The sequence below is a fragment of the Esox lucius genome, chromosome 1, assembly GCF_011004845.1.
Source record: "Esox lucius isolate fEsoLuc1 chromosome 1, fEsoLuc1.pri, whole genome shotgun sequence".
In the NCBI taxonomy this organism is placed as follows: Eukaryota; Metazoa; Chordata; class Actinopteri; order Esociformes; family Esocidae; genus Esox; species Esox lucius.
The window spans coordinates 25,542,443-25,555,681 of NC_047569.1; the positions used below are offsets into that span (position 1 = coordinate 25,542,443).

At 38.6% G+C, this 13,239-nt stretch overlaps 1 protein-coding gene across 1 annotated transcript; it reads right to left on the bottom strand.

Moving 5' to 3' along the window:
- Positions 1–59: 59 nt before the first annotated feature.
- Positions 60–8,161, bottom strand: LOC105010804 (pannexin-1). Its single transcript, XM_010870424.3, has 8 exons — positions 7,707–8,161; positions 7,494–7,609; positions 4,708–4,892; positions 3,115–3,301; positions 2,904–3,004; positions 2,597–2,816; positions 2,196–2,517; positions 60–1,898 (listed from the first exon to the last, which is right to left on the bottom strand). Exons 1-8 carry the CDS (start codon positions 7,885–7,887, stop codon positions 1,813–1,815), a joined length of 1,398 nt encoding a protein of 465 aa, XP_010868726.1. The 5' UTR covers positions 7,888–8,161; the 3' UTR covers positions 60–1,812.
- Between the last annotated feature and the right edge of the window lie 5,078 nt (positions 8,162–13,239).

A 13,239-nucleotide genomic window follows, 5' to 3' on the forward strand; every position in this document is an offset into this window, starting at 1 on the left:
TTCCCATTCCTTTGAAAACAGCCCAAAGGAAGAATTAAGTTGCAAGTTAGCCAGATTTAATAAAAAAAATATTTTATTCAGTTCATCCACAAACATTATGTAGTAAGCAATATTTAGAGCCCCAGTAAAAACTACCCCCGGAATTCACTAAAATTTGCGTGATAGGCTGGGTTCCCAACCCCTAATCCTGACATGCTTTAAATATAAAATTACATTTCTGTACTCATAGGTGTGGAAAAAGACAATTACACATCCCAAATACATAGACCAACCCACACACCTAGACAAACATGCACACATTTAGCTTAAGTCTCAGTTCCAAACTGATCTAGTGAAATAACTGAAAAGTTATTGACATCAATATAATGACTCAAGTATTCAACCCCCTTGGACTTCTTCACATTTTAAAATAAATTATAAATAAAAAACAGATTCCAAAGCAAATCAAGAATTAGGTTCTTCAAAAGGAACCAATCATAGGTAGGATGATAAAATAACATTTCCGAGGTAGTGAATATTCTCTAGAGCACAATATTGGCTGAGAATCGGTGTAGAACAGCCCGTCCTCAAAATAAACAAGTGAGTAGGACTGCCATCTAGGGCCGCCAAACTAGTCAGGGCTGCCATCAAGAGGCCACTCCAAAGGGGTTACAGTCTACTGTGGTTAAGCTGGGTGTGCATACTGCAACAATTGTACAGGTACTTCACAAAAGTGGCCTTTATAGGAGAGCGGGAAACCCCCCTATGAAATCCCATCTAGATTTTGCCAGAAGGCACGTGGGAGACTCTGAGAAGTGAAAGAAGTTTCTAAGGCCTGACAAAAATAGCTGTTAGGTGCAAGCTTAAATGTATATCATCCTCATGGCGTTCCCTATTGTGAATCATGCAGTGTGGCCAGGTTAAGCAAAAATGTGCAAGACAAACACTGATAACATCATAGAAACAAACGCTACAGCATATACAGATAGATATGGCGTGACCGCAGTTCAGAAGTCACCCAAAAACCTGCCATCGCGACATTGTATGAAAAGTTGCCCACTTTGCATGAAAACTGCGGATATGGCAACACTGGAAACATGGAGGAGGCAGCATCATGCAATGGGACTGCTTCTTAGAAGCAGGTACTGGGAGATTGTTTATCCTCCCCTCAAACCTAACCAAAGGAAAATGAAAACCTGATACAGAGCACATAAGACCTCTGACTGGGGTGAAGGTTAATCTTTCAGCACAACACCAAACACAAAGCCAAGACAAAGATGACTTCAGGACAGATTACTTCTGTGAATGTCCTTGAGTGGCCCTGTGCCCGGTACGCAATTCAATAGAGAATATGTGGAAAGTGTTGTCCACCAACGGTCCCTATCCAACTTGACAGAGATGGAGCAATTTTGCTGTCCAGATGTGCAACGCTGCTAGAGACTTAGTCGCATGGCTGTTATTGCTGTTTAAGGTGCCTCTACAAAAAACTGACTGAACACTAATGCAATACATTTTCTGTTTAGTAGCTGTAATTCATTTAGAATAATATGTAGAATTTTATTTTGACATTATGGACTGTTGATCATTAGCAAAAACTAATGAAATCTATTTTGATTTCACATTATCACACAAAACGTTGAGTAGTTCAAGGGGTGCTAATGCTTTTGAAAGGCACTTTAACTCTATACCATAAACATTAATACAACTCTGCTAATATTTGTACCTGTGAAAACTCACAACAATATGTACTTGTAGAGTCTTAGAATCACTATGGTTCGTATTGTCCCATAATCCACTGGGGCTATTACTTCATCAGAATAAACCATGGCATGATCAGATAATTCGCTGTCGGACAGCCCCCTCATCACTCCGCCTTCCACCTGTTATAGCGCTCTTCCCTGGTAACAGAGCAGAGAATTCTGGGGGCACAACATTTCTCATCAGTGTTTTCCTTCTCCCAAACAAAATATTTTTGTTCAGTTTCTCAACCCTGCTCCTGGGCACCCCGCTGCCCTGCATGTTTTAGATCTCTCCCTGCTCTGTCAAACCTGATTCAAATGATCAGCATTACCAAGTCCTTCATGAGCTACATCAGGCATGTTAGGGCAGGGGGCGTCCAGGAACAGGGTTGATAAACCCTGTTTTAGTTGAAAATGTTTTGTTAAACAGAACAAAACTGGGAGGGCACCCCCTTTTCCCATTCCCTTCAGACTTACCGGTCATCTCTGTTTCACTGCTCTGGCATTCCCCTGGGACTTGGGAAGCGATGCTGGGGGCAGGGGGCTGGCTACTGGCCTCCCCAGCAGCAGGGTTATCATTCGCTACAGAAATTGTGTTATCATGAGATTTAGCATTAAGCCCAGCATCTGCATTGGGGTTGTGACTAGGATTAGGGTTGTCACTAGCATTTGGGCTTGCTGCGTTGCTCTTCTTTCCATCTGTGTTGTCCATCTTCACCAGATACAGCGCCTGAAGCAAACCCATGGCGTCAAAGTTCTCCCCCTCACAGACACCCCTCCTTCTCAGCAACTCCAACACCTACAATACAGAGTTATACAGTTACACAGCTACATCACAGAACACACACACACACACACACACACACACACACACACACCTTCATGTACTTGTGGGACTTCAGCTCACTGAGGTTTTCTTCCAGGAAGAGAAAGTATAGCGTCAGGTCATCCCATTGGCCCTGAGGGCGAGGCAGAACACTGATGGTGGGCAGTGATTGGTAGGACTTCAGGAAATTATTTTTTGATTGAAGGAAAGGCCGTATAGAGGAGTAAATCACCACGGGAACAAGCATGGCGTACACCATCAGGTTAACAAAGCTGAAATCACAACCCGGTAAAGTTGATATAAAAAGGGATCAACAATTACTTTTAACTGCCTAGAAGCTAAAACCATGGTTTACAAACCTTAGCAATTGGAACACACCCACAGCGACCAGCTTGCACTGTAATTGTTCGGGGATTGACGTGTCATTGACCAGGAGTCCAGTTCGCAAAAAACAGCCAAACTGTGGGGTGGATGAGGGACCAATACAGTAAAAACATAACACAATGTAGGACCAATAAGTTGAGCCATGACTAAGCCTACTTGGTCAGACAGTGGGTCAAGGTAATTTACCTGGTCAGTGATGGAGGTGAGGTGGAGGTAATAGCCCAGATAGACACAGGCCAGCAGCAAAGTAAGCAGGTTGAGGCCTCGACACAGCAGGTAGCGCCACAACACAACAACACTCCTCCTCTTGGTTAGCAGATACTGCTCCACCACTGGGTACATGAAACACCCCTCCGTAGGGTCAGGCTGACCACTTTGGAGGGAGAGACGGACAGAAGTCACAGGGCTCAGTCGCACTGTAATGCAACAGTGCACATTATCCGCCCACCTGATGACTTTTCAGCCATCGATTTCTTGTTAACATTTTTCACTTTGCATTAATTAAGCTAAGGCCTTAATTATCATAAGCGACTGTTCTAATCAAATGTACAACCTGGGAGTTACATGTGCGTTCTTTTACCAAGTGAGGTACAAAAGACTGTTTACAGAGGGCAGCAAAATCCACTTTGCACTTTAATCTTGCTGGATTGTTTGCTTTCATTTTATGTTGCAGATTGTTTTGAACGTGCTAGTTAGTATTTTATTATTCGTTATTATTCACCTAACTACAGAAACATTTGTTAAGATCTCAAAACGATTAAGGCATAAATGAATACATTGGCTTAATGTTGCACTTTAAGAATACCCACTCTTAGTCAGGGATGAAAAATACTTGTGGTTGTTGATTTTTATGCAAAAGCACAAACCACTTGAAATGTTTACAAATTAGATGCATCAAAATTAAAATCAACAGTCCAATCAGCTAATCAGGTCTGTTTAATGAAAATGTCTTCGTATTTCTGCCCACATGATCAGACTTAATCTTTCAAGGGCCAAAGTAAGCTCAGGGAAATGTACAATAAAATGTAGACATGATAAACATAAAAGAAACATTGATTTATTGGACACAGCCCGGTAACTGTGAATTAAAATAAGTCTGCAAAGGAACAAAGCTGTAATCGTTAACATAATCGTGAAATAAAAATTTATTTTTACAAAAATGAAATAATATTTGTTATGAAAATAAAAACATTACTTTTGAGAAGTCTCCCACAGGGTTAAAATGTAATTGACCATGGTGCTCTGCTTTTCTAAGGGACTTTTCAGGTGTGGAATGGTTTTGTGAATTACAAGTTCATTGCAGGGTAGGTTCGCCATCACAATATCACATTACACACTGAATGGAATGAGACATTTTCTGTGACTTAATCTGTTATAGTTTACCTGAAAACAAGGACACATAAATCCCCTGTATCTTTGTCTGTTATTATTTGTCTATACACAAACTGAGTGTCTGTAAACTAAATCCAGGTTTTGTTTTTTCACATCTCACTTCCAGTAGGCACTTGGGTCTGGGAATAACAGCGCCCCTTGTGGTAACACACGCAGGTCTACCGTGTGTTGACCTCACTTTTGTTGTCCCTAAAAACAGATTGGTGTAAGAAATCTGCTGAATCTTTCGGTTACATATTGACAAGATGTTGGGCAATCTAGAGGGCACTGTATTGATCCACACAGGTTGAAGTTTTCAAAAAGTGCTTGGGTTTGATTCAGTTCCATTCCAGACATTCAGCCTGTTTCTTCTGTCCAGTGCCTAACGAATACAACCAAACAGCCTACCTGTCCGCGTGTTCCCCAGTTGTGGCCATGCGTTTAGCCAGAGTTACTGAACGATTGTAGCAGCGGTCAAGCTCTTCTATGATGAAGCTGAGGTCTGACTGAAGCAGAGGAGCTGCAGAGAAACGCCAGAACACCCCTGGACTGTAAATCAGTACTGCTACCAACAACAGGATATAGGGGAAGAACTGAGATGGAGACAAGAGAAGAAAAGTGAGGAAGGATGGGAAGACAGGAGGGGAGGAGAAAAAGTTATAACACTGCAATCCACATTACAACAAAACACTCCTGTTGCACATAACTGCAAATATATTTAAATTAATTCCCAGTACATTATATACACATTTCCAATATAATTACTAGACCTCAAATTCAGCTACTGAATGCGGACAGGATTAGTCAAGATTAAGCAGCCACCCAGTGTCAAATGGATGAGGTTTGCATTTTCTAAACTGCAAGGTGCACCAACAGCAGCAACTGACACTTCACATAAATTTGCCCCAAAATAATGAGAACTTCTCTCATAGGTGCACAGCATTGTACACCTGCAATTTTTGCCTATTGTTCTTTGCAAAAATCACTAAATTTTGTATAGGTCGTCTCTACACAACCTACACACCTCCAAGACGTGGAGGCTAGCGGCAATGATTGAGGCTGATCCCCTTCACCCTGGAAATGGACTATTCAGAGCTCTCCCCTCTGGCAGAAGGTCGAGGTCTATCATGACCAAAACATCTCGCCACAAGACGCTTCTTTCCTAAAGCGGAAGGCCTCATGAACATACCCCCAGAACCAAACTGACTACAGCCTTCTCCCAACATACACACTGAACCCTCAACTGGACAAATCTATAACCTCTCCCCACAAAACCCTCAACTGGACAAATCTATAACCTCTCCCCACACAACCCTCAACTGGACAAATCTATAACCTCTCCCCACAAAACCCTCAACTGGACAAATCTATAACCTCTCCCCACACAACCCTCAACTGGACAAATCTTGCACCTCACATTTTTTTGTAATTTATTAATGCTCAGTCTATTGTCTATATGTTTAGTCCACTGTTCTTATTTGTCATTTCCCTTATTCCTTTTGTATAAATTGTTGCACCAACAGACCAGAACAAATTCCTTGTTTGTTGTGAAACTTGCTTGGCAATAAAACTCAGATTCCAAAGCTCTGAATGGGCCACTCCTGGACATTGACTATTTTGTTTTAAAGCCACTCCAGTTTGGCTGTATTGGTGTGTCCCATTTACCTCAGAACTCTGAACTGGGAATGAAGTCACACTCCTGCTGATTCATCACCCAAGTCCCAGGTCTCTTGCAAACATTAACGGGTCTCTTGCAAAGATCTTTCTTCAAAGATTCCCTGTACTTTGCTGCGTCCATTTCGTCCACTATTTTCACAAGGATTATCTTAAGCAGAGAAGCATCCACATAGCATTATGCTGCCACCACATGCTTCACCGTAGGGATGGTGTTCTCAGGATGATGTCCATTGTTAACCTTGTGCCTTGAGGCCAAGAAGCGCTATTTTGGTCTCATCAGACCATAAGATCTTCTAGCTGAGAGTTGTTTAGAATTGCTGTGGGCTTCTTGGTGGCCTCCTTGACTAGTGCCCATATCGCCCAGATACTCAGTTGATGAGGAAGACCTGTTCTAAGAATACTCACAGTTGTACAATATTTTCACCATTTATCTTAATGATGGACTTCACTGTGCTCTAGGGGACAATGCCTTGGAAATGAACAACTTTATTGTGGATTTGCTTTGAATGTTCCTTTGTCTTCATGGTATACACCGATCAGCCATTACATTATGACCACCTGCCTAATAGTGTGTGGGTCCAACTTTTGCCGCAAAAACAGACCTGACCCGTCGAAGCATGGACTGTGCATTAACTTTTTCAGCAATTTGAGCTAGAGTAGCTCGTCTGTTGGATCGGACCACACTTCGCTCCCCACGTGTATCAATGAGCCTTGGCTGCCCATGACCCTGTCACCGGTTCACAGTTTTTCCTTTCTTGGACTACTTTTGATAAGTACTGATCACTGCAGACCGGGAACACCCCACAAGGGCTGCAATTTTGGCGATGCTCTGACCCCCATCACAATTCAGCCCTTGTCAATCTCTCAGATCTTTACACTTGCCCATTTTCCATGCTTCTAACACATCAACTTTAAGGACAGAATGTTCACTTGCTGCCTAATATATCCCAGCCACTGACAGGTGCCATGATAACAAGATTATTAGTGTTATTCACTTCACCGGTCAGTGGTCATAATGTTATGGCTGATCTGTGTATTTTCGTTAGGAATTGTACTAACCAACTGTGTGAACATACAGGGTGATTTCTTATGCAATCAATTAATAATAAGTAATTAATTTAGAAAAATGTTTACATTTTATTTTTCAGACTAACATTAAAAATATTTACTTGTGTTCATCAATGGTGAAAACTCTAAGTTGCACTGAGACAAAAATGTGAAGGTTAACGAAGGGGATGCAATCTTTTTATAGGCTCTGTAGGTAAGCGCAGATTCCTCCCATAGTAAGCGGTGCTCACTTTCCCAAGGTGAAAAATACTTATTTTTGTTCATGCCCAACACGCCTACAGTGTTCACTAAAATTGAAGTCCTCTGACATAAACAATGTAGCCAACAGTGCTTTCAGTAAGTGTTATTTTTTTTCTGTCATGTAGAGACTGGAGAGGAACAGATTCTCTTGAGCGGCCCAGCCTAATTTGAATATAATAAGTTAATTCAATGTTTGTGTGTGTTGTTACCTTGTGTAGCCATAAGGGTTGTGGGTGAGTGTGTAGGGCTGCCCAGCAGTAGGAATCAACGTACATGGCCTGTCGCCAGGAGAAGTTAGTAGGAGGAAAACAGCTGATCTGAACACCTGGGTGGAAACAGAGACAAACAGAAACGCAGTCTGTAAGACACGTGATACGCATTATATTAGAACATTCCCCTCACAACCCACATTAATCACTTACCCACTGATACCTCCTGGGCAAAAGCTAGAGAGATGAGGAGAAGAGGGAGTCCTACTGCCACACACGTCACCATCTTGTCCACGGCTAGTTCAGTGCGCACGGCGCAATACCTTGCCTGACCCGGCTCCTTCAGGAGGAAATCACTGAAAACATACTCTGTAGCGACGCGTGCGATTGCCATTGTTGGCTTTGTTCTCTCTCGAAAACAGTTTCGTTTTTGAACTAAACCCTCGTATTTGTGGGCTTGAAATTAAAAGCTATGTTTTAACTGAGAGACAGGTGAAAGACATTGAGAAGTGAATTGGAAATAGTAGATAATCTAAACGACTTAATTTAACTAATGTAACAACATGAACCAATTAAGCGATAGTATGCATTTGGCTAGTGTTAACTATTTGTTTACACTAGCCAGCTAGCTACCGGTTCTTTGACTTGCGCTACTAACAACTACTCTGTTAACCAATTAAATGCTAGACTTGGAAGTCTCTTCCGGGGTGTCTCTGATAAGAGGTCACGTAACTAACTTTCCGTGAGGAACTCTGGTCCTTCCGATCTTCCTTACTCCCTCACTTACTCGGTTATTCCCTCCATCCCACTGCTGATGCTAACTGCGTGTCCATCAGCAGGTTTTATGCATAAATAAGTAACAAAACACATGATGGAAACATGTTTGTGAAATATTAACGTCGGGAAGACTATTTGTTAGACATGGTGGAATCGTGTTCGTAAAATGTATTAGGTGGAATTGTCTTAATGTGCAATACTGATAGAATCTGTCATTTGCCTGGTTTCTGAAACCATTCAATTTGAGATTCAACAAATAAGCATAACATTTTATAAAATAGGTTTCTTAACTTGGTTTTTAAATTGTTTTCTGAATTGTTATTCTTACTCTTTTATGTAATTTCCAATAATATTCAATTATGTTTTGGTAAATACTAATTGGGTCCTTAGATTAAATCCCGTAGTTTCCCAGTCACACATCAAGCGTAGTCCTGAACAAAATAATTAAGTTCAGGGGAGAGTATTAAGATATATTTTTTAGTCCAGGACTAGGTATAATCTGTCTGCAAAACCGCACCTCAATGGTCCTAGTATTTCCATCTTAAACAATTTAATGTTAGCATAGATCACAATTTAAGAGCAAATTAATACAGGCAATGAGTTCAGAAAGTTTGATCAATTTCTTTGTGACAAAACTAGTTTTTACTACCTTTTTCTGTTAGTTTACCATAAGTATGAGTAAGAACACATGCTAACAACATATATACGTCTAAATCAGCCTTACACTGCGGTAAAGTTTATATTCAAGATTGGGAGTTTGATCGTTAATATCTCATCAACGAAACCTGCCAGAAAGACAACAATTACATAGTCTGAATATGCTGGCTATAGCGAACAAGCAACACTCCCTGTTTTTCCATATCGGTTTCTTATAAATCTTTCAGAGTCGAAAAAAGCGTGAAAAACTACTTTATTACCATACCACGGTTAAGGCACCGTCTTAAAAGTGCACCATTATCGGGTCATGTTGATGACAAACGTCAGTTGTTTATGTATCAAAATTACCAATCAATATAGCTTTACCGCAGTGTAAGGCTGATTTATACGTATATATGTTAGCATGTGTTCTTACTCATACTTATGGTAAACTTATGGTAAACTAACGGAAAAAAGTAGTAAAAACTAGTTTTGTCACAAAGAAATGTATCAAACTTTTTGAACTCATTGCCTGTATTTGCTCTTTAATTGTGATTTATGCTAACATTAAATTGTTGTTTAAAAAATATTAATAACTTCCTACATTGTAAAATTGGAAAGCTAAAGGATGATGATGGTAGAGCAGCTTTCTCTGAAGCTATATCAGTGCATTTTTTCCATATACGTTTTATTGGGTCTGAGCTATTGAACATTATTAATGAAAAAAATGCTTTATAAACAAGTAATCATTTCCAAAATTGAAAAATAGCCAAACCAAATAATGTTGATGGTAGAAGAGCTTTCCCTAAAACTATATCAATTAAATATTTTCATATAACTTTCATTGGTTCTGAGCAATTAAGCATTCTTGATTGAAAATGGCTTTATAAACTAGCCATAATTCAAAAATTTAAAAATTGCCAAAATAAAGGATATTGACGGTAGAGCAGCTCACCCTGAAGCTGTATCATTTGATTATTTTCTAATAGGTTTCTCTGGGTCCAAGCTATTGAGCATTTTTTATTGAAAAATGCTTAATACACCACTAGTCATTTCCCAAATTTAAAAATATCCAAAATTAAAGGATGTTCATGGTAGAGCAGCTCTCCCGGAAGCTATATCAGTTAGTTATTTCCATATAAGTTTTATTGGGTCCGAGCTATTGAGCAGATTTGATGGAAAATTGCTTTATAACCCAGTAAAACTATACATTTTATTGGGTCTGAGCGATTGAAGATAATGAATGTAAACATGCTTTATAAACTAGTAATAATGTCCAAAATAGAAACATAGCTAAACTAAAGAATGTTGATGGTAGAGCAGGTCTCCCTTAAGGTATATCAGTTCAATATATCCATGTAAGTTTTATTTGGTCCGAGCTATTGAGCATTTTTTATGGAAAAATGCTTTATAAACTAGTAATCATGTCCAAAATTTTAAAATAGCTAAACTAAAGGATGTTGAGGGTAGCGCAGCTCTTCCTGAAGCTATATCAGTTGATTATATTCAATTGATTTTATTGGGTCTGAGCTATAGAACATAATTCATGAAAAACTGCTTCATAAAATAGTAAAAATGTCAAACATTTAAAAATTTTAAAACTAAAGGATTTTGATGGTAGACCAACTGTCCCTGAAGCTATATCAGTGGCTTTTTTCTATATGTTTTAGTAGGTCCGAATTACTGAATATAATCCATGGAACCATGCTTCATAAACGATTAATAATTTCCTACATTGGAAAATTGGAAAAGTAAAGGATGTTGATGGCAGAGCAGCTCTCCCTGAAGCTATTTCAGTTGATTATTTTCACATAGGTTTCATTGGGTCCAAGCTATTGAACATAATCCATGACAAATTGCTTTTTAAACTATAAATAATGTCGAAAACTTGCCAAACTAAAGGATGTTGATGGTAGAGCAGCTCTCCCTGAAGCTATATCAGTTGATTATATCCATGTAAGTTTTATTGGGTCTGAGCTATTGATCATCATTAATAAAAAACTGTTTCATAAACTAGTAATAATGTCCAAAATAGAAAATTTGCCAAACTAAAGGATGTTGGTGATAGAGCAGCTCTCCCTGAAGCTATATCAGTTGATTATATCCATGTAAGTTTTATTGGGTCTGAGCTATTGATCATCATTAATAAAAAACTGCTTCATAAACTAGTAATAATGTCCAAAATAGAAAATTTGCCCAACTAAAGGATGTTGGTGATAGAGCAGCTCTCCCTGAAGCTATATCAGTTGATTATATCCATTTAAGTTTTATTGGGTCTGAGCTATTGATCATCATTAATAAAAAACTGTTTCATAAACTAGTAATAATGTCCAAAATAGAAAATTTGCCAAACTAAAGGATGTTGGTGATAGAGCAGCTCTCCCTGAAGCTATATCAGTTGATTATATCCATGTAAGTTTTATTGGGTCTGAGCTATTGATCATCATTAATAAAAAACTGCTTCATAAACTAGTAATAATGTCCAAAATAGAAAATTTGCCCAACTAAAGGATGTTGGTGATAGAGCAGCTCTCCCTGAAGCTATATCAGTTGATTATTTCCATGTAGGTTTCATTGGGTCCAAGCTATTGAACATAATCCATGACAAATTGCTTTTTAAACTATAAATAATGTCCAAAATGTATAATTTGCCAAACTAAAGGATATTCATGATAGAGCAGCTCTCCCTGAAGCTATATCAGTTGATTATATCCATTTAAGTTTTATTGGGTCCGAGGTATTGAACATTTTTGATTGAAAATTGCATTAATATTTATTAATAATTTCTTACATTGGAAAATTGGAAAACTAAAGGATGTTGAGGGTAGAGCAGCTCTCTCTGAAGATATTTAAATAGATTATTTCCATGTAAGTTTTATTGGGTCCGAGCTATTTAGCATTTGTGACAGAAGAAAGCTTTATAAACTAGTAATATTGTTCAAAATAAAAAAAATAGACAATCTAAAGGATGTTGATGGCAGAGCAGCTCTCCCTGAAGCTATATCAGTTGATTATTTCCATGTAAATTTCATTGGATCTGAGCTATTGAACATAATTCATGGAAAATTGTTTTGTAAACTATAAATAATTTCCTACATTTGAAAATTGGACAACTAAAGGATGTTGATGGTAGAGTAGCTCTCCCTGAAGCTACATGATTTGCCTATTTCCATAAGAGTTTTTTGGGGTCTGAGCTATTGAATAAAATTCATGAAAAATTGCTTTATAACCTAGTAATAATATCCAAAATTGAAAAATAGACCAACAAAAGGATTTTGATGGTAGAGCAGCAGTCCCCAAAGCAATATCAGTTGGTTATTTCAACAGACGTTTTATTGGGTGAGAGCTATTGAGATTTCTCTCAATGAAAATGTTTTAAATAATATTAATAATTTCCTTAATTATAATACTGAATGATGTTCATGGTAGGGAAGTTGTCCCTGACGGTCTATTAAAAAAGTGACCTTTTGTCTAAAGTAGTGACCTTTATTTTAATAACAGGCAATAAAACTATTTATACCTTTACTTTTTTAATAATGGATGTAAATGGTAGGGCAACGAATTCTGAGCTCTTTATAGTTGTTTTGATTGGTTATGTTTTTCTGGTTGCAATGCAATTGGCGTAAATTGTAAAAACTACATAAATTATGCACTTTCAAATTGAACGCAACAGAGACAACATGGAGTGCTTTTGCTTGTTCGCTATCGCCAGCAGATTCAGAATATGTAATTGCTGTCTTTCTGGCAGGTATCGTTGATGAGGTATTGACGATCAAAGTCCGAATCTTGAAACTAAGCTAACTTCACCGCAGTCAGCCTTACCTCGGGAACCTCATTGCTATCCCTGCATTTCAGCTGCACATGCTACCTTAAATGTCCCTTCATTGCACATGTATCATTGCCATTTGTACTTGCATTTGCCTTCATTATACATCTATACATCCCACTTGTAACATACATTATACTTAATGTACATACTTGTTCATTTTTCTCTGACTCTGAAACTGCTTTGCAAAGTATGAATAGGACGTTTTGAGTTGCTACATGAATCTACTTCGGGAACCTCACTGCTGCTATCCTTGCACTTCAGTTGCACATGCAACTTCGTTTGCCTTTGCACATTTAGATTTGCCATTTGTACATGCATCTGCCTTAATTGCACATCTATACATCCAACTTGTAACACATTATATTTGTACAATTTCGTACTTCTCTCTTCGCACTTCTGGTTAGACGCTAACCGCACTTCATGTACTGTTCAATGACAATAAAGTTCAATCTAATCTACTTCTAATTGTCAGCATTAGTTTGGGATAATTAGTTTAGGCTACCT